This window comes from Gavia stellata, chromosome Z, assembly GCF_030936135.1.
Source record: "Gavia stellata isolate bGavSte3 chromosome Z, bGavSte3.hap2, whole genome shotgun sequence".
NCBI lineage: Eukaryota > Metazoa > Chordata > Aves > Gaviiformes > Gaviidae > Gavia > Gavia stellata.
In genome coordinates, this window is record NC_082637.1 from 54,144,292 (window position 1) to 54,170,952 (window position 26,661).

Below are 26,661 nucleotides of genomic sequence, written 5' to 3' on the forward strand. Positions count from 1 at the left end.
ACAGTTACTCCTTAAGAAAGGCAACTTGCTATTTAGACCTATCAAACGATGCAGAAGAATCTTGTTAGACCTAGGAACTGGAAATTAACACAACTGAAACTCAATGCCTATGAAAGCAAAGTAAGAAGAAAAAAACATAAGCTGTCTATGTCTCTCACTACCCTTGAAAGAACTCTCTTTCTGGCCTAACCTAAATACTTTCAGAAAACTATCACCTCGTCATACAGTAACAGTTGAAGATTATAAAACCAGAAAAATAATTTTGTAATGAGTAAATCGAGGAAAAAAAATAATCTGTAGTACACCTGAACTTCAGATATTGCTTACAGTTCTAGTTCTTCCTCACCAGTCCTCTGCTGGGATAAGGATGGTGATGGGGTTATCATCAGTTAGTATGGAAACTAAGAACTAGTGTGCCCAACTCTCAATTAATGCTTTGTAATAGCCCTCGTTCTGATGAAAGAGCAGTGAAAGTGCAAATTCTAAAACTGAAAGTAGGTTATCACTTCGCACATCTTAATTTTATAATTATATTTTATATAATTATTTATTATGTTATTTTATTACAATTGTAAACATTTATTATAATTACTTATTATATTAATTTCATTAACTATATATTAAACTACATCGCTAATTTACATCTTACCAAGAGATGTAATATTCTGAATCTTTGGTACTTCAAACAGGGTGATAATCCAAGTGAACACAGATACCTTTCACTTAAAAGATTGCTACTCAAAGAGTAGCTTCCACAGAAACCTAGAGCAGTTTACAAATTCCTGATAATTTGTTAGTTAAAAATAAACTTGCCAAGTTAGCAAAACAGATTCAGGTGTTCAGGTTTTTCAGGAGTTAGATGGGAAGCTTGAGTGATTAGTATTGCTACCAGTGGGAAAAAGCCTGCCAGGCAGCACATGCAAAAGAAAACATTGCAGGAGATATGTTCGAGACATCTCAGTGTGTCTAAACACCTTCTTTGCATTTTCTTTAAAAAACAAACTCAAAAACCACACACTTTCAGGGAACATTGCTAGTCATTGTGCAATGACAAGCTATTGATGGCAGCTCAGAAAATTCAGCAGTCGTATTAGGTACTTCATTCCCGGTTTAAAACCAAGCAGTGAATTATAACAAATTCGCTAATAGAATTTCTAATTCCCGTTCCTTGTTTGAAGTACATGTAAAATGCTGTTACTATACTGTGGTTGCAGCGTCTTTACAGTCGTAATCTAAAAAAGCCTACTAACCCATTAAATGGCACCCAGCAGTTACCTTCAGCAACAGGAGATAAATTACCCAGATAAAACATGATCAGTTCTTAAAATTTGGCCTTCCTTGGAATCAAACATGAACAGCTTCAACCATCGGTTACTCACCTCAATCAAAGGAAATCCTTTTCAGGTTCACAGCCAAGAGACAAAAACTCAAGTGCTTTGGCTGTATTACCTTCTCTACAATCAGAAATTCAAAATATAGCAGCAAATGCTTTTTGGCATCCACTTCCAGATGTTTTAAAAGAGACTGCATCAAACACAGAACCTTAATGTTATCTTAAGCTGAAATTACAGTCTATTGTACATTGATTACAGTAGAACAATTTTAAACAGAAGAAACTTATAGTTACAATTAACATGTCAACTGAAGAATTAGCCAGCTACATTCCTCTGCCATCAGCTTGTATTTCAGTGTCTTCAACTCAATACTGCTTTTAACAGAGAAACATTAAGCAATTTTTTTTGGTGTGGATATATACACACACACATATATATATTCTGATTTTAAAAGCCATTTTTACTTTAATTCTTTTAAAGGGATAGAGAATCATCCATTCTTCCTCCCAACTCTTACAAGTAGTATGACGTATTAACCAGGCTAGCAAAACTGTTAATCAAGAAACTTACTCAGGCAATTGATTTCAGCATAGGAGTAAATAATTGTTCTTGCAAGGTAGAATACTTACAAAGGACAGATAGGAGCCTTGTTTATAAAGCTCACCACCACTTAAATGCATACAGTTTTTTGACTGACCTCTAAGTTTACTAACCACACACACTTTTCTGTTCAAGGAGGTGATTATGATCATCCCCTCCTAATACAGGATGGATACAAATTGTAATCTGGTAGACTTTTGCTTGAAGGAAAAGGTCTGGAATCAATTCAGAAATGAAGCAACAGCAAAACTGCCCATGCTTAAGAGTACTTTAATTGGTGAAAACAGACAGAATCTGGTCCTTGAGTGATCTTGAAGAACTTGATTGTCATAGCAGTATTCCACTGCCACTAACTTGTCATGTCACTTAAGTAATCCAGGCATTAGAACATCGCGTAATACTCCAAGGGTGATCTCATCCCTTCTTCTACCTGCTTTCTCTACTGCATCACCAGGAATTTTGAGTTTTCAGCCCTTTATAAGCAAAAAAAATTTTAAATTATTTCCTAAGCACCACATCAAAACAAAGTTGCTCAAGGTAGATTACGAATCAGTGCCCCTGAAAACAGTGACAGTGTCAACACCATTTGATCTAGCTGTCATCATATCAGCATAGGAAGTGCAGATTCAAATCTCTCCATTCCTAACAGAGAAGAACTAGCCATATTTACAGAAGAAAAATTCCAGAGGAAAGGACTGAAGTCTACATAGCTATGCAAAGGCTGAGATTTGAAAGCCTGCAACCAGTATGGTGTGACCAGATGGAATCCTTTCAAGTAGTTTTTACATGACATGGCAAAGTTTTGTTGACATCTGCAGGTATGCAAGAGCAGTATTTCATCTGAAATATAAATAGTATTTTTTCTCCATTCCAAAAGCATTACTTAAAGAACAAGAGCATTTTGCAAAAGGATCCAGATAAAGAAAACTCTCTACATCTTCACGTCTTGATTCATACATCCCTCCAGAAGCACAGGATGATATGAATACTCTAGGCCCGCTGATCATGAGAATTAAGAGACAAACGAGAAAAGACCTCTGTTCAGTAGGGCTATTCAGTGTGGCTACCCCATGGCAGACCCACAATGCTTCTGTTCTGCACTCCCAGAAATACTGTAGGCAAAGTCAGGCCTTCCTGTCAAGGAACAGTCAACATGGTCTGCCACCATAAAAAAGAACAAACTTGTTTTGCCAGTCTCTCCACTTCAGGAAATTACACCATTAACATCTAATGACAAAAAAGGAGGCATGACTTCCTGCACAAGTGTAGGGCCAATCAATCCATCTAGCAGAAGAGGAAGAAATACACATCGTCCACTTCACACCTCAAGAGTACACCTCCATTCTGGTTTTGATGGATCACTCCTTTCCTGCCCTCTCCAGAACCAAACGACTAGTTTCCCTGTTGCACCAATGTATTTGATCCTTTCCAGAAGGACCATTGTACCGTGAATGATTATCAGAGTAGTTATTCATTACTGTGCATTGACCATCATATTCCTTTTGACATCCATTGGCATGGAAAGAGAAATCACACTTCTTAGGAAACCAGATCCAAGCTCTGAACACAGGTGGTTTTTACCTGATTATCTGAAAAATGTAACCCTGATAGATCTAAGTTTGGAGACCTTTTAAGTGTTTCATACAATTTTCTTGTTCTCCAGAATAAAGCAGATGCAGCGTTTGACTGCATAAGAGCTGACTTAAACCCTATTAGGAAGCCTCTCGCATAGCAGTTCTGCATATTAATTATAGTCCAAGGAATACAATGTTCTATAAATAGGTACAAGAAGGGAATCCGTTTCAGTCTTGCTCAAGAACTTGTTTTCAATACAGCAAATTCCCAAGTCTTCTTCTACACTCCACCCCAAAAAAAGGTTAATTTGAAGCATTCTCGCTCTTAACACCTTTCAGTTTTCATACACTTCTGCAACACAAAACAATGCACTTTCCATTCAAGAGGTGGGGGACAGGGAGCAACTGTACCACACTATGCAGCAGTAACCTTTATATAACTTCCTGTTTTAATTAGAAGTCTAGTCCTACATGTAGTAAGTTCATGAAAAATTGTTAAAATGGAATTTTAGGAATTTTTTGCTTTTGTTTTTTTAATCACCACATCCTTAAGTCAGTTAAGTTTATCAGGCACAGATAATGCATCTTTGTTTTTATGCATAAAAAGAAATTTCAGTAAGTTTATCAGGCCTAATCAGCATGCTAAAGCGTAGAAATAAATCAAAGACGTTCCATGCGCTCAAGCTGCAAGAACTGGACAGCTTCCAAAATACTGAAAAGGAAACAATTCTAAGTCAACTATTTAAAAAAATTCTTAGCAGTGAACAAATGACCATATTGTGATTGCTATTACCTATACCAAAAAAGGGGATGAAATGGGTTTGTGGTTGCTCATGTATGTATATTATATGGGGCTTTAGGAAAAAAATCTGAAGGATGCAACAGAAGATGGAGTAATTCAAACCAGTGTACTACAAGATACTGATCTTGCCAACCTCCTCCTCTGCAGGAATGTTCTTCAAGAATGAAAATCATCTGAGGTCTAATCAAATGCAGTACCAAAAGGGAAGAAGTCAATCTGAAAATGAAGATTAATTCTGCAGCACCTTCCTCTTCAACCAGTTCTGAAATAGCTTATGCTGAAAGAAAAGAAAAGCTGGCTGGTTAGCGAGAAGTTATTGCTATTCTTTCAGGATCTGGTCTTTAACTGCCATTGATACTGACAATGTCAGCAAGACTGGTTTATTAAAAAAAAAACAAGGTCTTCCAAACAGGCACTCTCTCCTTCCTTCCCTAGTTGTACTCTTCTAGCAAACTACAATGCCTTTTCTTCTGACATAAGCACTCAAGGCGTTCATAGTGGATTGCAACAGTCTCCAAGGGGTGCACAAGACAGTCCATTGGGAGCATGGAGAGAAAGTATTTTTTGTAATGTTAATAAAGTACAAAAAATTTTCAAAAGTGTTTATTTCATCTGTATCTCCTCCCGTAAGTTCTGTTTTGTACCATATACAGTATTAGTACAGTAGTACATGCATATAATTTATAAGTAAATAAATATACACATATTAGGGGCACATGCTCAAAATTTTTTGTATTGATATGAGTGTGCAGTCAAGAGATTGTGGAGACCACTGGTGTATTGGATCAGGAACTGACTCACCTGATCCAGTGCAAGATTTTACAGTTGGGGGGGGGGGGGGGGGGGGGGGCGCGGGGGTGTGTTTGCTTTCTGCAAACCAAATCAGTTCCCAGATCCAACTCAAAAATACAAACATCCCCACAAGACAGCACAAAGTTTACCCCTTTCAGCAGCAGCCCACACTTGTGCTGTCAAACTGTTAACAGCACTCAGTTATTTCCAGCTTCTCTGGAATAAAACAAAAACAAAGTAGGAAGAACAATGTTAGCAGTTTGCTGCAGACAGTTCAAGGGTTCAGTATTCCATAGGTGGTTTGAACTAAAGACTTCTCACAGAGAGATTCAAGCACCAACCAATTTAAAATTACAAAATACACATGGTCCTTATAAAATACAAACCCTGGAGGACTAATATGATTTACTGCTACAAACAGAGCAATACACTAATTTTTTTCCCTTGATGAAGATGGTGGCAATTAAGTGGGGTATCAGGATAAGCAAACTGAGGGACGGGGTATCAGGATAAGCAAACTGAGGGTCCTCCACACAGACTGAAAAGGCATAAAAACAACACTTCACATGATGCTAGTAAAACCTTATCTGAGTACAGGTGTGTTAAGCTGACTGTTTTTCAAAAGTGATGAACAAGAACAGTTACAAATTAAAGGCTTCTAGGATGTCCACGAGCACAGAGACCAAGAATAAGAGAGTTTCTCCTGTTTTATTTTAGTACAATGAAGTTCAGAAAGAAAATTCAAGTTCTGCTTACAAATATAAAGGAGAGCAAGAACAAAAAGAAGCTATCCGAATTAAACCACACTGACTCAAGAACTAAGAGACCTACTGATTGTAAGCAAGATTCAGCAAGGTAGTACAATAGAAACTATATGCAAGAGGGCCTCAGTCTTGCAGCAGAGGGAGAGGGGAGGAAGCAATTTTTAAAGATAGACCTTACATAACACAGTCAGCTAACTTGATAGCCTAGAATCATCTTTTAGCCTTTTATGCATCTTTAGCTGAGCTCTGTTTTCTTTACAGGCTTTCTTTACAAGCAGGTACAAACTAAGGACTGAACACAAAAAGTATAAACAAATGTTAGAGGTGCAGCAGTCATTTAACATTTTCAAGAGAGAACACATTCTTTGTTAAAAAGCAGTGCCATGCGCAGCCTTTTCACTGTGCCTAAGTTATCACATAAGAGCAAAAACGGCAATGTTCAAGAAAATACAAAACAAAGCCAGAAAGATAGTTTAAAACAATTATAGTCATCCAACTTGAGTAAAACCAAAACAAAAACCCCTCAATTCTGCATCAAGACTATCAGTAACATCTTCTTTCTTACCTCTATCTCTAAATTCAGAGGAGAGCCACATGGATTTCTGTGTGGGAGAAAGCAAAGCACACTTGTGTTTTTAAATGCCTTTGGGGTTTTTGTTTTGTTTTTTAATTTGGGATGGGGGGGATAGGGGTGGTGTAAAGATCTTCCTCTGAGATCACTACCTTCTAGCCTGTCAAGGGAACCAACTAGTACTCCCAGTCAGTATTTAACAAAAAACAGAACAAAGCTACCAGTAGAGGGCTTGGTTCACATAACATCTACTTACCACAGCTGTAAATGACTGCACTAAAGACATGTCAAATCAGAATCACTCACGTACTGTGAAGTTTATTCTTCAAAAAAAATAAGCTCCCCGATTAAGGCAATGCTATTCAGAAAAATTATAAATTAATGCATAGTAGTGGATTACTAAAACACAGTCCAATTCTGAATACTTTAAAAGTATTCACCTTCCAGAATTATGAGGTCTATGACATTATGGCATGGTAATTTTTACACCGAGGAAGACAAAGGAAGATGTAATGTCTTCTATAGGCTATAGCTTTACTTACAGATGTAGCTGACCTAGGCAAAACAGATAATCCTGAACTGTAAGACAGAAAAAGAAAATTAGGAAAAGCTAGGGCACTTTTAATGTTCCTACTGTCTGAAGTCAGATCACCTCAAGAGGGCAGGGGACACCACTGCAACAGCAACAAAAACCTATGTGTTGTGGTATGCTGTTTCCCTCCCACTTCTTTGTTAATAACCATACTCTCACCTATACATCTCTGGAGGCTAATGCTCCTGCAAAGCACCACCTTATCTATGCGATTAGCAACTGTAACATCATCACCAAACTCCATCATCTCTCTAAAGCAGAGTAAGAATAATGCACACCAATTGGGTAAGCAACAGATTAATCACCTTGGCTATCTGCAGCCAATGACATATGAAGACAAGACACCTCGCATGAAATTTAAAAGGACAGACCAAGATCAGTAGTATGCAATTCATCCACTTCAGAGTACTGCAGCATCACCCAGTGTGTTTCCACAACCAGTTTCAAGAACAATCCCTTTCTTTCCTACTAAGAAAGCCAGTGTTGGAACGACCACATGAAACCTGAGGCAGTTAGACACCTATCCTACCAGGACAGCAAGACAAACCCTTGTCAAAAGGTACCCCTTCTGCACATGTATGCGCATCTTCCTCAAATAGTGCATCTTCCTCCAACAGTGCTTTTCTGTGAGAACAGAATCGGTAGAAGGGTTAGATATATGAAGCTTGTCAACAAATCTAAGAAAAAATCTAGTCCATAATTGGCACTAGAATCAACATTACTCTAACACTGCCTCACAACACTTATTTACCTTTTAAAAGGAGAAAAAGAATAACACAAACTTTAACTGCAAGATGAAATTGCTACATTCAAAGCAGTGAACTACATTGCTGGTGAACACGTTTTTGGACCACTCTTAACACAAAATGTCAACCTTGATGCACCGAGTCAAGAAGCAAGGGCATAAAAATAGGTCTTAGTGCAAATTTTATGTAATGGTACTAGGATGTTTATACCAGTTGCCCTACTAAATCTTTGACATACATGCTGTGCAAGTTAAGTTAGTACAAAAGCCACAGCTAAAGAGCGAGCTTAATTTTTCAAGTTCTTAAAAGTCAATGAAGTATCCCCTTTAACGCACAGTATTATTCAACACTAGAGACCATTACTGTTAGTCAGCAGGAACTGAAGTCACTTTGGCAATGGAGACCATAAGCCCCCTGAAACACAGTGAAAAAAGCTGTGGAAACATCCTTCATATAAAAGTATGGTGCCATCATCATTTAAAAGTCATCAGCATTCTGTGGCCAGAAAGCAAGTACATAATCAACAGATATAGTACATTTTATACTCCAGAGTCTAAGGAAAATGTAGGTATCCAATGCTATTAGTATGCATGGCACACCCTTATTAAAAGCTTTTGTGTTCTCGACTTTATCTTGCAAACTGTTTTGCTAAGTCTGAAGTGAAAATAATTGCTTCCTTTCTTCATGTAAGCCTAAATGCTTGCTAACACCTTAATTGCTTTGGAAATGAAACACCCTGCGACAGAACAGCTGAGTTACTATGTACAACTTCAGAAGTTGAAGTTTATACCATGACAGTTTCAAAAAAAAAAAAAAAAAAAATCAATACTTGAATATAATATAAAATGTAACTGAAATTGCATGTTCCATCCCCCATCTTTTTTCTGGGGGGGGAAGGGGGGGGCAGGACACAGCAGAGGGGGCATCACTTTTTAAGAAAAAAGATCTTCACATAGACATCTATCCACACTGCAGAACAAATTAATGACATTTGAGAAATTAGTAATTTGACTTAATTAATGCTCACAATGAAACTGTTCCAATAATGATCCTGTAATTTGGTCATCTACAGCTCCTCTACACCACAACCTACCAAGAAAACTGCTTGCCATGCTTAGTAATGAAGTATGAGGAAATTACACTTTTAGAAACTATAGTTCCAGAATAAGTTAGATTCCACACTGAAATGTCTTAATGGTGTCATAAAGAGCTTTCTTGACCGCTGCAATATAAACACACCGAAAACCTATCTGTTGAGCTTCAAAATTCAAGTAGCATTCTGATACAGAACAGAGTATCTAATGACCTGGTCATCCCATCATAGATCGGGGCGGGGTGGGGGGGCGCAGAAAAATCAGTGTGTTTTCACATATATTACGTGGTTATTTATAGCATAACTAACTCCATGCACAAGACAGCAATTGCCAACTTCTATTTCGTACTAACTTAGAATCAGACTACACAACAACACTTAACTCCATCAGAAGGGGACCTGAAAGGCAAGAGTAATTTGCTGTTACAGTTAGTAATTATTTTGATATCTAACATTAGATGTTGCAAGGAAGTATCTCTATAGCATACCAAACAACTATTTCTGTCAGAATAGATGAAGAGTCAGTTCAAAAAAACCACACTTCAAGAATCACCACACCCCCCAGAAACCCCACAGATCAGTACAGACCCACTGAGCTGCCTAATAATGGTGTGAAACAAGACAGTCTCAAAAGAACATACGTTTTCTCTTGGAACTCCACCTATAAGGAGTGAAAGATGGAATGAAAGAACAGAATATTTTTCATTCCATTAGGATGTGACCCACATGTTCCTTTATTTCCCTAAACACAGCAGAAAAACCCACTAGAACATGGACTTCTTAAAGCACAGCCAAATGCCAAAAGGCAATTTTCAGACTGCAAGAAAACAGCAGTGCAATAGTTTGGTCTGGCTTTACTTTAGTCATGATAGTTAATAGTTTAATCATGAACGAAAAAATATATCAAATTAATTCCAGGTTCAGCTAAAGCTTGCCTTTAAATAAAGGCAGCCTACAATGCAAATAATCTTTCATTGTAACTCATCTCCAATAACACACTGACTAGTCCAAAATAGAAGACGCTTGACAGGCACAGCTTCGAAATTTTTGAAGCCTTGATCATGACACCCTCACACGCAGGGCTACTCAGCACGACTGAAAAAGCTCCTTAAGGAGAAGGAGCCTCGGCCGTATCCGTGCAGCCTTCAGCATCAGGCCAGAAAGCAGTTTGGTTTGGCGCTGCCTGCGCAGGCAGAGGCATGCGTTTTCAGCGGGTTAGGAGACAAACCTCTCCTCACCACTAAAAACAAGCGCATCCGTCTTTATTTTTTTTTTTTTAGCACCCCTTCCAAACATTCTCATTCCCATTCCCAAACTAATACCTCTCACAGACCCTGAATTCCTTATCTGTTGAAGGCGATACAGACCAGAAGCGGAAAACCGCTGTGCCGGTAACAGATCCTCTCTCGGTTATGGAGAAAACATTTGCCCCGCAGACCTACAGCGGTCACTCTCTCTCACCACGGGGACCATCTCCAAAAAAACCAGGGGGGAAAACCCCATTGCGTCATGAAAAAAAAAAAAAAAGACGCAAGCAACCCGATGCATTCGCACTCTGCGCCTCCTCGAGGCTCTGCGCGCTTTTAGCTCTTTCCTCCCAGCACTGCCGACAGCCACAGAGCGCCCGCACGCCGCGGGCGGCCCCGGCGAGGGCACGACGCGGGGGCCGCTGCCGCTCCCCGCCCGGCGCGCACGCGGCCCGGGGACGACACCGGGGGGGGGGGGTTTGGGGGGGTGGTACGCAGCGACCGCTCACCTTGTCCAGCTCGTCGTGCAGCTCGGCCAGGCTGGGCCGGATGAGCTTCTCGCCCAGGTCGGCGGCCGTGTGGCGGTAGTGGTCGATGCGGGGCACGGCGTCCATGGTGTTGTGGCCGAAGGTGCGCAGGTAGTAGGTGTTGGTGTGGGTGTCGTAGTAGTAGTGGTGGTGCCCGCCGGAGTGGAGGCTGCCTTCGCTCAGCACCGTGTCGCCGCCGTTCTGGAAGCTGACATTGCCGCCCTCCGAGCTGCCGCCCCCCGGCTCGCCAGGGCTCTCGTCGCCGGCCGACGGGTCCACGAAGTTTACCCGAAACCGGCCCTTGGCTTCTTCGCTGCCCTTCCCCGCCACGCCGCCGTCCCCGCTCGCCTTGCGGTGCTCCTCGGCCGGGCGGCCAGCGCCCTCGGCAACCAGGTCCACCTGGAAGCGGCTCTGGCTCGGCGTGGGACCCAGCGGTCTACCCAGCGCACCGCCGCCCGCCGCATCCTTGCCCTCCTCCGAGCGCCGCTCCTCGCCCGCGGCCGCCGGCACGGCGGGGTCGGGCGGCGGCGACAGCTGCTGCTGCTTGCCCTCCATGCCTGCCTCTCGCTGATCGAGCACTGCGCGCCGCAGCGGCCCCGGCTGCTCTGAACGCCCCTCGCGGCGGCGGCTCCGCTGCTTTAAACCGCCAACCAGCGCCCGGGGCTGCAGCGCGCCGCAGACAACGCCAGGCGCCGCGCGCGCCCCGCCCCGCCCCCCCGCCGCAGCGCCAGGTGATGATGCCGCCGGTGCGGCCGCTGCCCCCCCGCGCCGCGCGCCCCCGCAGGGGGCCCCGGCCCCGCCGCCCTCTCGCCCCGCACCGGCCGCTCGCGCCCTCCGCCCCCGCCGCTTTCCTGCCCTCGCTCGCCTTCCCCCCAGCGCGCCCGCTACGCGAAGGCGCCGCCCGCCGCTCTGACAGCGCCACGCGGGGAGGAGCGGCCGCGCCGGACGAGCCCACCGGGGCTGCAGCAGGAGGGAGCGGCGCGGGGCCTGCGGCCGGCGTGGGGCGGCGGAGCCGGGAAGGAAACGGCCGCCGGTGCCCTCCGCCCCGCCGCCCCCCCTCCCTCCAGCCGCTCCACCTGATCCCCGCTCGGCGGAGGCAGGAACTTGGACGCGATCCGGCCACCGCCGCCTCGCCGCGCCCGCTCGCTTCCCTGCTCGGGCGGAGGCGAGATGCGGGGGGCCGCCGGCACCGCCCGCTCCCCAGGCTCCGCCCGCTACCGGCTGCGGCGGCGGGAGCGGCTCCCTGGCCCGCCGGCGGCGCTAGCGGGGACGGCGGCGGCGGCGGCTCCTCCCGGCCCAAACTATGGCCGCCGCCGCATCCGCCCGCCGGCGGCCTGGGGAGGGGCGAGGGGGGCAGCGCCTGGCCCGGGGCGGGGGGCCGCGGCGCCCCAGCGCTCGCCCGCCTGTCAAAGCCTGTTAGCCCGCCGCCCGCCGCCACATCTCGCGAGAGGAGCGCCGGCGGCGGGGGACGCGCGGGCCGTGCCGGCTCCGCGGGCTGCGAGGACGCTTGCGCGTCCCCCTGCCCTGCTCGGGCCTGCCCCGCGGCCGGAGGCGAGCAGCACCCCCCGGCCGCGCGCGGCGTGGCGGCAGGAGGAGCGCCGCGCCGCACCGCACATGGCGGGCGAGGCGGCTGCCCCCTCTCCTCTTCGCCCCCCGGCCGCTGCCCGAAGCCCTCCGTGGGCGGGGGGCGGGCCGCGGGCCGGGTGCTAGGCGGCCGCGGGGCTCCGGGGCCTGGGCAGACCCGGGGCCACCGCCGCTGGTGCTGGCTCCGTCCCGCCCGCCGGCCCCTCGCCTGTTCCCAACGCCGCAAAACCCCCAGCCCCGCTCTGAGCAGCCTGCTTTTGATCTTTGCCGTACGCCACCTAGCGGCGCCTTAACCTTGCCCGGGTGTGAAGGGTCCGGATGTACGGCATGGATGAGTAAGTGCAGGGATGAGATGTGTGCCTGCGGGTAAGCGTGCACCAGTAAATGCCGGCGATGCGCAGGAACGTTTGCCCGCGGGTACACTGAAGGGGGAATAAACCGGGAGAGCAGAAGTAGGTGGTCGTTTAAGCGCTGTTTTCACCTTCCAGCCTCCAGATGTTTTCTGAGTGTGCTGTAAAAATAATTTTCTCCTCGCGTGATAGACCTAATGTCAGTAATAACCGCCTTCTCTGTCCTGTGTTGCAACTCTTTGCCCCTGTTCTCTTGAATCGTATTCTTTCTCCAAAAGCATAGGTGGTTAGTTCTTTAGTTTAAAAAACAAAATCGTTCTGTTCCCCGCCCCCCCCCGCCCCCCCCCCCAGCCTTAGGGGAGCATGTCTGGATAATCCATTAAAGCATGGGAGGTTAGCTCTGAGGCTGTGAAAAAGAAAACTCAGATGTAAGTAAAATCATTCTGCTTCCATAGTAAGAAAATAGAAAGGGATCCACCAACAATATTTCGTCATGTGTTTTTATTGTCTTTATAATTGAAGGTAGTAGCTCACAAAATAGCAGGAAAGTTGGGCAACAGTTGCCAGAACAAATTTACCTTTTAGTTGCTAAAAATCATCAAGCAAACATTCACTTAAGTTAGTCCTCTCAAGCAATGGCACCTCTTTATTTCAAAAACATTTTGGTTGGAACTTCTTGGTTCTAAATCTTTTTTCCTAATGATGTGCAGTTTTGTATATTTTTCCCTTCTGTCTAGCAAACTCTGAGTGCCAACATCCCTTTTCTAGCTCACCACATCTCTACTGTTTTATTTAAATTAACAACAAACTTGGTGACATAATCCAACAGAAAAGGACTGGAGTTACAAAATAAAGCTTGCTTTTTCATAGCACTTACTTAGAGGAAGACGTATTTCGATTTTAGGGATGTGTACTTGTGTAAAAGAGCTGAGGACACTTCAGTAGATTGAAAAGGTGGGTACACTGATCCTTTCCTGTTCAAACACTGTTCTAGAAAAAGAGCAGAAGTCATATACTTCAAAATTGTTTGAGAAATTCCTTATGGACTCCAAAACTCTCAAGAGTAACAGTAAAAAAGACAGTCTTCATAAAGGTCCTGGGACTTCATGTGGCCCTTGGGAAGGGTGAGAGAATCTGTAACAGTAAAGGAGAATGAAAAGCACACAAACTCCCATCAGCTGCCAGGTAAAATGCCATTGATACAAAAAAAATACACTTTGAAGACAAAAAAAAAGAAAAGAATATTCACTTTAAGCTCTTAATTAAATGGTTTCTGACATACCGCTACTTAAAACATTAACACAGTAGAGTCTGGGTGTCATTGGTGAACAAAACATAAAAGGAACAATTGCTTAAATAAAATTGCTTAAATAAAAGTAAGCAATAAAATATTCCAGTTCTAGCTAAGGTTATTTACCGCAGAACGTTAACAAATTTTTTTTCTTTACAAAGTATGAAGGGAGGAGCTGTGGAGGGTTTCAGCATCCTGTCAAAGATGCAAAAGCACTACTGAAAATTCCAAATTTGGTTTGTGTAGTTTAAAAACTTGGGAACATTGTATTAGTATTTATACATGTATAATACATACACTCACTGGAGAAAATATCAGATGCAGTTGGCTCAATGGCTTACCATTATTAGAGGTGCCTTTCGTCACCAGACATATCCTGTTGGCACTGGAGGGCATCAGAAGGGTCTGTGAGAATGGCTGTCAGCCTTAGTAAAAGGAGTTTAACATCCGTACGAACATCCACGTAAGAAGATCAGAACAGCTGTTCTGGGTCAGACAAAGAGTCTGTTTAGTCCAGTAACAGGCCTTCAGCAGGGGCCACCAAGGAAAGACTGCCTAAGAAAAGGGCAAGAACAGGTCTTACAGGTACTTTCCCAGCCTCCAACACTTTGCAGCTAGGGCATGGCTAAGCAAGCCAGAGGGTTTTTCTGCTCCACAAACTTGTCTGTTTTCCCCCTGATGTTATGCAGCTTCCCCAATGTCCTGTGGCAGGGAATTCCACATGTAAACGTGGTTCAAGGAGCTGCCTCCTTTTTCTACTTTGAACTTGCCATTTGCCAGCTTCACAGGGTACTCCGTAGGGCTCATTTGATACCCAATATGAAACACTGGAAAACGCAGCCACTTTATGACGTGCTGACTATCGTGGCCATTTAGACCTTGACTAGATCTCTCTTCCATTTGCCTCTTTTCCAAGCAGAAGAACTCTAGTTAAGTCCTTGCTCATGTAGACGCTGTTCCACACATTCTTGCTCCTCTCTGGTTCTACCAGATCCTTTTTGAGATGCGCACACAGTGTTCAGCTTGTGAGTACACCGTGGATCTCCTTTTAGTATGTGAACAGACCACTTAGTCCTATTCTCTTTCCTGTGTTTAGATCAGCTATTTATCAACATGGATCTTCCCTCTTGTTTCATTGATCCTTAGTTTCCTTAAAAGCATTTGGCAAGAGATCTTGTAAAAAGTGTTTCAGAAAACCATATAAATGGTTTCAACTAAATCGTATCTACTTGCTTGTGAATGCCTTCAGAAAACTCTGGTATACTCCCAATGTACAAGAGCTGTGCTGATACTCCGAAAATCATCTTTGCCCATGTGTCCACTGATTCCATGCTTTGTTATAGTTTCTCATGAATTTTCTGATGACAGGCACCAGACTTAAAAGCCTGTAGATCCGCAGATCTCCCCTCAAATCGTTAAAAACAGGTATCTCATTTCCGAAGTTCATGTCTTCAGGCAGAAAGCTGGTTTTAAGATGCTGTGCATCAGAGTTAATAATTCAGCAGTTTCGTCCTTGACTTCCTCTAAGAGCTTAGGGCTGAGTGCCATTTGGACCTGTTGCCTTGTTACTGTTCAGGCACATCCCTCCTATTCATGCCTTGCAAAGAAGGGCTCCAGCAGAGGAACGTCTCCTGCCTCTTCCACGATGCAGGCAGATGAGAAGAACTCATTTTGCCTGCCTGATAGGGCCTTCTCTTCTCCGAGTGCTCTTTATATCTTCATTATCCATTTGCCTTAGACTCTTGACAGGCTTACTGTTCCAGATACTTGTAAGGGATGATTTCTTACTAATTTTTAAATTTTTTCTGCATATTCTGTTCAGGCAGTCATGTCATGCTTATAATCTGGGTTTTTTGGGGGTTTAATGTATTTGGACACAACTTCAGCTTTTCAAAGGATTACTTCTTTCTTCTAGTAACTTGCCTTATTCCTGCTGTTTAGTTGTGCCAGCTTCCTCTCAACCTTTCTCAAGTCATTCTTGATTGGTGGTATAAATTTGCTCTGTCTCTTCAAAATAGTATTTTTCAGCAATCAGCACCTGTAAGAACCTAACTGGTTTTGGTCTCCTCTCCAGCTTTGTCTTTGACCAGCTTCCTCATTTTGTATTTTTCTTCCGTTGAGCATAGTCTGGTGGATTTGGGGGTTTTGCATGCTTTTTGTTTCTGCAGGGCAAGCTATAGTCACTGTTGCAACGCAGTCCTTCACTGCTAAAATTTTGGAACAGGTCCTGCGTGTGTGCTCCTTGAACCATAATGAGGGTTATTTCCCCTCTTGTATACTACCTACCTAGTTGCTCCTTGGTACAGTCATTGTAAGCATCTAAAAATGTTGTTTCTGCATCATGATCCCATGTCACATTTTCCCAGTCAGCACACGGCCTGATTCTTCATTCCTTCTTTTCCTTCCTTGATTTCTTCTTTTATATTCTTTCCTTCCTTCTTTTTTCCTTCCTGTCCCATAGCAAATAGAGACACAGTTAATATTTGTTTTCTACTACTGTACTGTTTATTGTGTCCTCTATAATTATTACAGGTGTTCAACTAAATCAGTTTTTAAGTAATACTGTCTTTCTTTTCCCAGAAATCTGGATGAAGTCCTAACAAATACTGTATTGTCATGTGGCAACTTACTTGTATTTGTATTGTACTAATCCTAGCTTACAAGAAAAAAAGGTAATTGCAGCAACACTTCTGAAAGGCTGCCAGATAAATCCTATGATTAAGACACTCAGAAATGAAACCCGTTTGCTGGCAGCCGGATGTGGTGGTGGAATAATCTGTTTCAGGGGCCTTTCTTGTTCTGACCATGATTTTGATGTGTCCATGTGTGTCTTCAGTATTTCACTGCCTTGTTTTTATTGACCCAGTGGTAACAAGAGTACCTCTGTAATGACTCTAGTTATTTCTAATATTTGAGTATTTCTAATATTCTCAGTTTGAAGGCTGACAAGCAAAATAGGTTTTGTATAGCTTCTTCAAAGGACTCCAGTTTTTAATACTCTGTTAGCAATGTGTTTACTTAGGAGTGAGGTGGAGGGTATACTTCATGTCCATCCAGAAATGGAAATTTTTGCAAGATACTGTGGGTTTTTGGTAGCTGGAGGAAGGGCATTCAGCACCTGCTCCCTGCCCTGAGCTTGTGAGTTTCCATGTCTAGTTTTAGGGTGCTGGTTTACCTTTAAAGTTCTGGTTGTCTCAATATCCAAGAGACTGCCTTTCATCCTGTGCCCGTATCAGTCCAGTCGAGAGCAGCGAAGCGCCACAGGCTCTAGAAACCATTGCCAAGGTCTACATGTGACAAAAGTGAGATTAAATGTGAAGACCTTATAATTATGGACTTCAATTATCACTTATCATCCAGAGCACTTAACGTCTGACTCATTCCTTTTTTTGCCCAGCATTTGAAAATTGCAGTGTGTATGTACATGCATTAGGAAGAAGAAATTATTGAAAGGGGAGATGGAGCTGTTATCTTAAATTGCTGTTATAGGCAGCTACATCAAGAATAACTTGAGAATGTAGATGAACATATTGCAACAATTCCAGAAATGTAAATAAACAAGCAAACAAACATACAAGCTTTTTGTGCAGTCCAATGTATCTTCAAAGCAAAAGCTGCAGGGTGTCACTGAGGCACTGCTGAAAGGTAATGTGGACGGCCTTAATGCTCAGTAACTGTTTAGTCCAGACCACAGAGTTCTAATTTTGATTCCAAAACTTGCATGCAGCTTGCAGCCAAGTAGCTCAGGACAGCTCACACAGTCTCTCACACGACATCCTCCTATTTCATTTCTCCGTGAGCTGGGAACCTGTTCTGTTACTTCCTTCCTGAGACCTCACCATGAACTAAGTCCATTTTGCATGCTTCAGTTCATCTCTTTGCTCTCTAGAACTATGTGCAAGAAGTTGTCTTAAACGTTAAACATCTGGTGATCGTTCTGCATATATAGACATGAGATAGCCAGAATACAGGGATGAGGAACTGCTTTACCCCTCAGGTATGTATCTAAGTGACTTCTGTTTCTCATTTTTCCTTTTTAAAGTTGTGTTTTTTTTTTTTTCTTTGGTTACTTAATCATGTTTCTTGAAGATGAAATAACTTCCACATCTTTGTATCCCATTCATTAGCTTCTCAAATGGATGTCCTTTGGAGTAGACATCCACTATATAAAGAAGCCTAAGGAAGTGGATTGACCAGCAGCCCACCAGTGCCCACAGACAAGATGTCTATATTTCCAGAAGCTCAAGCCAGCTAACCACATTCTATTCATGCAATTAATTTTCAGTCCTTTTCTTTTAATTCTCCTTGTATTATGACAGCCAGTCCATTAAATTATTTTTCAGGGTTTTTTTCTTTCGTGATGTATAAATCCTCATTATCAAAATTGAGTGGAAGTTACCAATCATTTATGCTGCAGTCATCCTTTTGTTTTTTTTCACCTTGCCTACTTCCTTGAGTGTTTGGAAAACTCTTAGGTTTTGTTCTGCCTTATTATAATATATTATTTTAGAAATTTTTTTTTTCTGAGTTTTTCTTACGGAAAACCATTTAACATTTCCGAGAACTATCCTGGCACTGTTTGTACTTACTGTTTAGCAACTGGTTGGTGAAGTGACAGAAGTTAAAAAAAAGTGTAGGAAACAAAGTATGTGAACAAATACATCCTGCCGGATCCAAGAGCCTGGGAGAGGCGAGGCTGCTCAGCTCCACGTCCCTGGGCCCAACCAGCAGCGAGGCTGGAGATGCATTCCCAGCAGGCAGACGCACACAGAGCACACGTATACACCACATACGTACCTATACATGTGTCCAGACACACGGATTCAGATGGACACCCAAAGCAGTCACACAGACACAGGCAGCACCAAGACCCTCATCCTGCTGCCCTTTCCAGCAGAGCAAGATGGGGGCCCACAAGTGGCAAAATGCACACGCGTATGGACGAGGTGGGTCCCTCCGGCAGCCGCTCAGACCCTCAGTCTGCTGAGCAGCTGCCCCTGGATCCCAGTCTCCCCAGTTGCTGGTAGAGGGAAATACAGGCCCCAAGGCTGCAAACCCATGCCAGCTGCTGGGACAGACCATTGTGCACACATACGTGCACGCACACACGCACACAGAGCTGGCTGGGACTCCCCTGTCCCCACAGCCAAACCCCTTGTGCTCTCGCCCTCAGAGACCCCCACACCCACTGGCTCCCAGCCACCTCACTGGCCCAGCACCCTGTCCGGTGTGATCCTCACTGGCCCTCGCACGCTCACTCGCACACCCACACCCGCTGTGGTCTCTGCACCATGGACACAGGGCTCCCACCCACCCTCTGACCCCAGACCCCATATGTGTGCACACACATGTGCACGTGTGCACACACACACACACAGAGCCGTCAGTGACGGAGTGAGGAAGGACTGGCGAGCAGCTGGGACAGGCTGCGCTGGCCGGGCGCAGGGCACGGCTGACAGGCGTACCCACCAGCCAGCTACTTACCTGCCACTGGCCCTTTTTGCCCCCTTGCCCCTCATTCTGCCACTCCTGGTTCTCCCCAGATCACCTCAACCCCCTCTTCACACCTTTGGCTCCTCCCCAAACATCCCATAATAAATCCTATGGGATCCCAAGCAGCTCTTCCCCTGCACCCACAATGTGTCCCCAGCTGTGGGTAGCAACTCCCCTCAGTCCGAAATTATTTGATTTTTATTTTGTCAGATCAAAAATTAGTCAAATATATGATTTAAATATTGATCAACTGTTGTACATGGGGATGATTATAACACAGTTTTCTCAAAAAAGGAAAACAAGAAAATCCTACTATTCCAAAGTGAGGTTGCACTTGTAAACAATAATCCAGAACTAATGGAAAGCAGAGAAATTAACAGGATGACATTTTGCATTCACAGCCTCTGTAATCCAAGTGTAGACTTATTTTACTGTTTTTTGACCATGGGTGTTCAAATGATTTACTACCTCTCATGTTCCACACTGTCATGATTTGCCTGTAAAGCATTACTACTAGCTTAAGTGTTTCTTAAAGAGTTTTTCATGGTTACTGCCTGATGTTAGTTGATCCCAGCCATAATTCAATGATACTTTCTTTGCATTATATTCATGTGGATTCAGTGGACTCCTTATATGTAGCACTCACTCCAGCAGCTTAAACTTGCCAAGTCTTGTATGCTGACCTTATAGAAGTTAAGTCAAATTGAGTTAGATTTGAGATATACCACTCATCAACAGAAGTTCTAACATGCATTTTAACAAGAGCGGGAACCTGAGTAGGCACTGCCAAAGAGATTCATGTGTGCTACGTGTTCCTGCAATGCAAAAAGTTTTCATTCCTTTCTACTACCAAATTTATGCCAGGAAGATGGATACTAATTAATTCTAGGATGCTGTTTAGGGTGCTTAGAAATCTAAACAGAATTTTGCTCCAGGGTGGTAGGTGCCATAAAAGTATTTGACAAAGTAGAGTAAAATAACCGCTTAAAACTGAGTAGTTCAGACTGGAGGGAGAAGTCTAATTGTTTCAAAGGAAATATTGAGACCCTCCTCTGATATGACAAATTAAACGTCTCCCTTATGCCAGCAGCAAAAAATATTACTTATCCACTCATTATACATTTTTTCATGTTGTTTTGTGAGTTTAAAGAGTTTACATGTTCAGGAAGTTAAGGTTATGGGAAAGGAAGATTACACTACTTCTATCGTATGTCACCAATATCCTCTCTTACTCATTTAACATCAATTCATATTCGAATACTTGGGGAATTATGGTATGTAATTGTGAAGCCTATGATGTTTGGTAGGCAGCAGAGGATAAGGTCCTGGGTGACCTGTCAAGGAAGATAGACCTTTACCACATCCCTGACGACAGCTGCATACGGGACTCGTGTCCAGCACATGTACAGCCTTTGGAGTGATAGCACCTAGGAGTGCAGCATTGGGAGGGAATCAAGTAAGCTTTCTCATAAGCAGTTTCTCTCCTTTCATCTTCGGAAGACAAAATGAATGTGGCAGCACAAGGGAACTAAGGTGGGAGAAATTTAATAGTGGTTAAAGACTGACTTGAACCATTTTACAAATGGGAAAACTGAGGCATGGAAAGATGACGGCTTGAATCAAATCTACTGTGTGTAAGTGGAGGTGGATCCTTTGAACATACAATACCCTCTCAGTTTTCATTTCCACATTTTTGTTCCACCCACGTATTCATTGGGGAAATTACTAATACCAAAGACGGTCAAATCCATTATAATCTTTTAAGTAGTGGGAGCTGAAAACACAAGTTTGTAGTAATGCACTTGTTTTTCCCTTGCTTTCAGTCTTAGAACTACAGATTGCATTACAGATATTAGTTGTAGGTCCTTTGTGTAGCTTTTTAAGATATGTTGGCAGGATAAGTTGCTGTATAATTCATTGTATTCCTGAACAACGCTAAATATTGTGGTCAAGTGTTCTTTTTTCTTGGGGTATTTTTGTATGTGCTCTTGAAGTCTTTAAATGCTTAGATAGTGACTCACCTGCATGCTTTCAAAGAGTTTATCACTAACTTCTGAAAATCATTACACCGAAGTTTTATAAAAAAATGTAGCCCCATTGTACCATTATGTAGGGTAGAATCCACGCATTTGTCTTCTTATCCTTAAAAATAATTTTGAACTTTTTTCCTAGGATAAGTTCAGGGTGACCTGAATGAATTGTCCCGGAGAGAGTTAAGGAAATTTAATGTTGCTGAAAATTCACCGGAAAAAATAGCATGTACATGGTACTTCTAAGTAAACAAGAATGATTCAAAAAAAAAGGAATCTAAATTATGTTAACATAGGTTAATGAAAACCCCTATCATGGTGCAGCAGCAGTTAAAAAGGGATAAAACCACAGTAAATTGTTATAATAATATTCAGTCACTCATCTCCATTTGAAATCATACAGACAGTTCTGACTGCTGGAAGAGAGAAAATAGGGAGCTGCAGTCCACCTTTCTACTAGAATGGGACAGTCAATTAAGTTAAAAAGTAATGACGCACAGCATAATTAACTTGTTGATGCAAGTGCCATGGACTTAGGTAGGTGGGAAGAAAGGACTAACCATTCAAATGATCAATAAAAACATCACCAATTTTCAGACAGAAGAAAATTTTAAAGATCTTAATCTGTTTCTGTCAAAGTATAAGTGAACTCTAACAAAGGTTAGAAATAATTTCCCCCAAAATCAATGTATTAGTTGCTACTCTGAATTTCCTCATGCTCACTCCTGGCACTGGTCACTGTTAGAGACTAGGTTTCCAGATGATGTTTGCATTATCTCACTTTGCTTTGTCTCCGAGGAAAACACCCCTATTCAGAGGCAGCTGGTGGCAAAAGTGGTCATCAGGTACCTGTATAGTTCTGGAAGACTAAACTGGCGGTGCAAAATCTGATGCAAATTCTGGTAGGAATGTTCAAAAAGGAATCTACTCTTTTGATTTTCTTCCTCCTTGATGAAAGGTACATAGAACTCCAGCAAAACAGATACCAACTTGCTCCTGCTTTGATCGGTTAACCAGTTATTTTAAAAAAATCCTGTAAACAGTTAATTTAGACAAAGAGGGACCAAGACTATAGCTTATTTGTGTCCCACATATCATACTGTAAAATTTGTTTTATCCAGTTTCAAAAATAGCTACTTCAACTGTGTCAAAAAACATATGGCAAGCATCACCCCCACACATTGCAGTCTATTGTCATCACTCATTTATGTTAAAGGGAATTAATATCATAGGCACTCCTTAATCTTTCAGAATGGGCTGGAAGGAAATGCAGCAGAAATACTTTCCTGCAGCTGTCTCTGCACATCCTCTAATTGTGAGATCTGGTTATCCTTCTCAACTAAAACATCATAATGCAAAAATACCTAAATTTGTCTTTTTGCATTGCTCAGTATTTCTTGTTACCTCTTTACTCTGTCAGTAAGCAGTAGTTTTTTCCTCCTATCTCTATATGGTATGATCTCTTAAAAGAATATTTTTGTTTTGATCTGTAATGGAAATGATAACTGATTCTTCATTACTTTTCTCCTCCTGGTTGGCCCTGTGATGGCAAACCTTACAAGTTTGTTCTTTGTGTGACCAGCTACCTCACATAGCAAAGACACACCTTAGAAAAGAATTTGCCTCCATTATGTCACTGTCTTGTCTCATTTACAAGTGAAATTTTGAATCGCTGATTGTTACTCCTAAAGCTAATGCTAGTATTCTGTTTTATATTTCTTATCTTGTTTTGCTTCTGTCTTTCCTCTTGGCCTTTGTAATACAGCTTGGGTCTTACCAGGCTGAAAGGCATCGTATCCCAGATTATAGTTTTCAGTACTCCTCCAGGCCACTGAGTTTTAAAAACTGCCTAGTGACCTGTACTGTATTGAAATAAATGGATGTATTGTATTGTATTCAATTGAATAGCTATATTATATACATAGCTGGACACCCAACTTAGCATATCATGTAAGCATGCGTTTATCTCCTTTGCTATTCAGCAAGGCACTGAAGAGTGTGTTTAGCATTAAACTTGTCCAGGTCCGCTAAGGTCAAGCAGTTTAAGAGCCATGCCAAACAGAGGTAGACTGCTAAAAGAAATCCGTCATTAAACATTATTTTGCAGTTTGGTACATGGAAAAAAGGTGAAAAAAAAGAAAGCTAACGAGGAGGTTTGGAGTTCCGGATTGAAATATTTCACCTCTCACCGGACATGTTTAAATGTTTTCACTGAGGTTATTTATTTAGTTGCTTTTTTTGTACAGAAATGTATTTAATAGAAACTGGAAATAGAATTGAGTAATGACACTTACATTGAATTTCGCTGGATTTATTTTTCTATCAACTGAACCTAGTTGTGAGCCACAGACAGTGAACTCCATAAAAGAGTCTTTTAAGATTCATACAGGGTTTTTTATTTGACCCTATAAATCCTAATCCTCAGATGAACATATACTGTCATGTACAACAGAACTGCCATCCATAGGCATGTAGCTTGTTCTTGTATTAGATATAAGGAAATATTCTGCATATTATTTGGGGGAAACTCTTGGTAAATTTGAAATTCTAATTACAAAGGAAATAACACAAGCATATTTTGTGTGAAGGGGAATATACACTTCAGAAATATAATATTAGACAAAAAATAATATATTTTTTAAAAATTCTACTTCTGTTAAAACATGGATGCCACCACTACTTTGCTCATTCGACAATTATTTCTATTTAGGTAGAATATTAATGTACCAATTTTCATGTTGCAACAGGAGAGCAGGTATTTTCTTGCTTTACCAAATCAAGTAGGTAAATGCTGAATATGGCATTTTGGAAGGCAGTGCTTGTCACGCCACTCATTCCTTGATTCTCTGTCAATAGGTTAATGAAGTATAGACATCCACAGCATTTGGCAACTATGTACAAATAAAGGGTCTTGTCAATTTATGAAAGATTACCACGGTATCTTAGTACTAAAGTATAAGCATTATTAAATATACAGAAGACATTAGAAAAGCCTTCCCTAATAAGATTATCTGAAAACTTATACTTAGCAGTGTTCTGTGAGAACTGCAACTTTGATTTCATGATCTAATAATTTTGCATGCATTCATACCTTCTCTTCAACCATATTTCTGATGATATTTCATTAAATTTTTATCAGTTAAAAAACCCTCAATATATCAATTTGTTCCCAAAGGAAAGGGATGACTTTTCTCAAAGAAACTGGGGTGACTAAAACATTATATAGTGTAATGATTTTACCACTGAGGACAATGAAATTAGAAAACAACTTTACATTAAAACTGTTGTGTTAGCTATGAATACGTTGCATAATGTAGTCCTTATATTTCTGGAAAAAAATTACTCTTTTGATAAATAATATTCTTTTGGTGGATGAATGAAGATTTCTTTAAGGTAACTGGCTTATAAACACAAATATGATTCACTGAGAGTTCTGCAGTACAAATTTTGTTTTTTGTTTATCCAATATGCACAGGAAGGAAAGGTCAGGGCCAAAGGCAGAAAGTTTAGAAATCCAGGACAAAAAGTTACAGTACATAATACATTTTAAATTTTTGCAGCTGTTGCCGTCCCTCTTTCTGTACTATCCAGATGCACCAGAATTCATGTTTTTGATCTGGCTAATGTCATATTGAACATTAAACATTTCACACACACAGTTGAAGGCACTCTTGATTTCTTCACCTGCGTTCTGACTTGGACATGGGTCAAATTTCAGAACTATTTTTTACCAGTGGAGTCATTCTGCAGATATTGGGAAAAACACAGTACCGAGATAAAACATAGATTCTGCTGGCTAATTTTTCCATTATTCTGTAGTGAGATTGTTTCAGTTCTAACTTACATTTATGTTGTGCTGCTTTTTTTAATCTAAGTGATAAAAATTGAATAACACTGAAATCCCTGTCTAACTTATTATTTAAAAAAAAAAACCAAAACCCAAGGTCAAAATTTATTATCAATCTGTTTATTTTAGTCTTGCCCTCTCTGTGAAATATTATAATCTCTATCCAAATTCTTGTCAGATTTGGAGACTGGTTTGGTAGTAGATACCCTTTTGCCTTGTTCTGAATCTGGTTAGTGAGTCTGTAAGTTGATATCTTTATGCCAGCTTTATTTTCCTAAGATTTATTTTCTAAATATGAACTAGCATTTCTTCAAAATAGTGATTTTTCAGAAATAGTTGTAGAGGTTCATCATAACAATACAGTAACCGAAATGTATCCCAGTAATTCATAGGCACTACAGATAAATAAGGAAGGTATAGCATCAGCACTTTTGCATTAAAACTTTGCTGGAAGTGCAAACTGACAAAACCGTTTATTTATTTATTATGCAGGAAAGTAGGAATTCTTTAGTGAAATATGAATTAATTATGACAGTTACTCTGATTTAGGCAGTACAGTATTAGAAAATTACATATGTACACATATATATTTGACCAAAATGTTATAAGCTGTGTGGCTAACTGGGTCTCAGTCATTTGCTGTCTTCTTAATTTCACAAAATAAATGCTGCACTTTGTTTTTTCATGCCTGGTAAATACAGGTGTAACTACCTTGTACATCAAATTATTGCCAAAGATTCCAGGGTGCAAACGACCTTCAGAGAACTAAATCAAACAGACGCTTCCTCAATGGTGTTTTGACTTTGGAAAAGATGCAGGGAAAATTCATTCCCGGCCCTCTCCCCACTCTTTTCCTGACGGGATAAGGCTGTTCCTTTTCTTCCTTCGCTTCCTCTCTCTCCCTCCCCACAGTCAGTAAAAGCCAGGTCTTTCTTTTGCTCCCCACCACCAGGCTTACAAAGCCACCAGCATAAACATAACTTTTAGCAGGCAAAGAGCTGTTGTCTGTGTATAAATCTACTGCTTTTATTCCTCATTTCTCTTTGTGGGTAGTCTGCATTGCAGGACTAGTCTGAATTGCCCAAAGGCAGCAACATAACAGCCTCTTCCAGAGCTCCCATCTGAACTGCCTCCCAGTGCCAACATCCTACATCCTGACTGTGCCAAAGCACCTTCTCCTCCTCTTCTTATGGGAACACTAGGAACTTACCTATCCTCAGTGTACAAAACACTGGATTAGCCATTCAAGTTAAAGGTTAACTCCAAGAGCCCTTTAGTTTGGCAATCCTGTTCTCTGAGAAAATTCGTTTATTTTACTGCACAGAAGCCTCAGTTCACATGAAGTAAATGAATCCATTCAGCTGAGGTACCTTGTCTTCCCAGAGTCAGCCTGAAATTGGTGGGGAGAACACTTCTAGATGGCA

At 42.1% G+C, this 26,661-nt stretch overlaps 1 protein-coding gene across 2 annotated transcripts in view; it reads right to left on the minus strand.

Annotated features, from left to right (window-relative positions):
- Positions 1–10,761, minus strand: part of SLC12A2 (solute carrier family 12 member 2) — a 59,853-nt gene extending 49,092 nt beyond the window's left edge. For both annotated transcript variants that reach the window (XM_059834319.1, XM_059834318.1), the window contains exon 1: positions 10,625–10,761. In XM_059834319.1, coding sequence (XP_059690302.1) covers positions 10,625–10,729 — 105 coding nt within the window. In that variant the 5' untranslated portion in view covers positions 10,730–10,761. The remainder of the gene's footprint in view (positions 1–10,624) is intronic.
- Between the last annotated feature and the right edge of the window lie 15,900 nt (positions 10,762–26,661).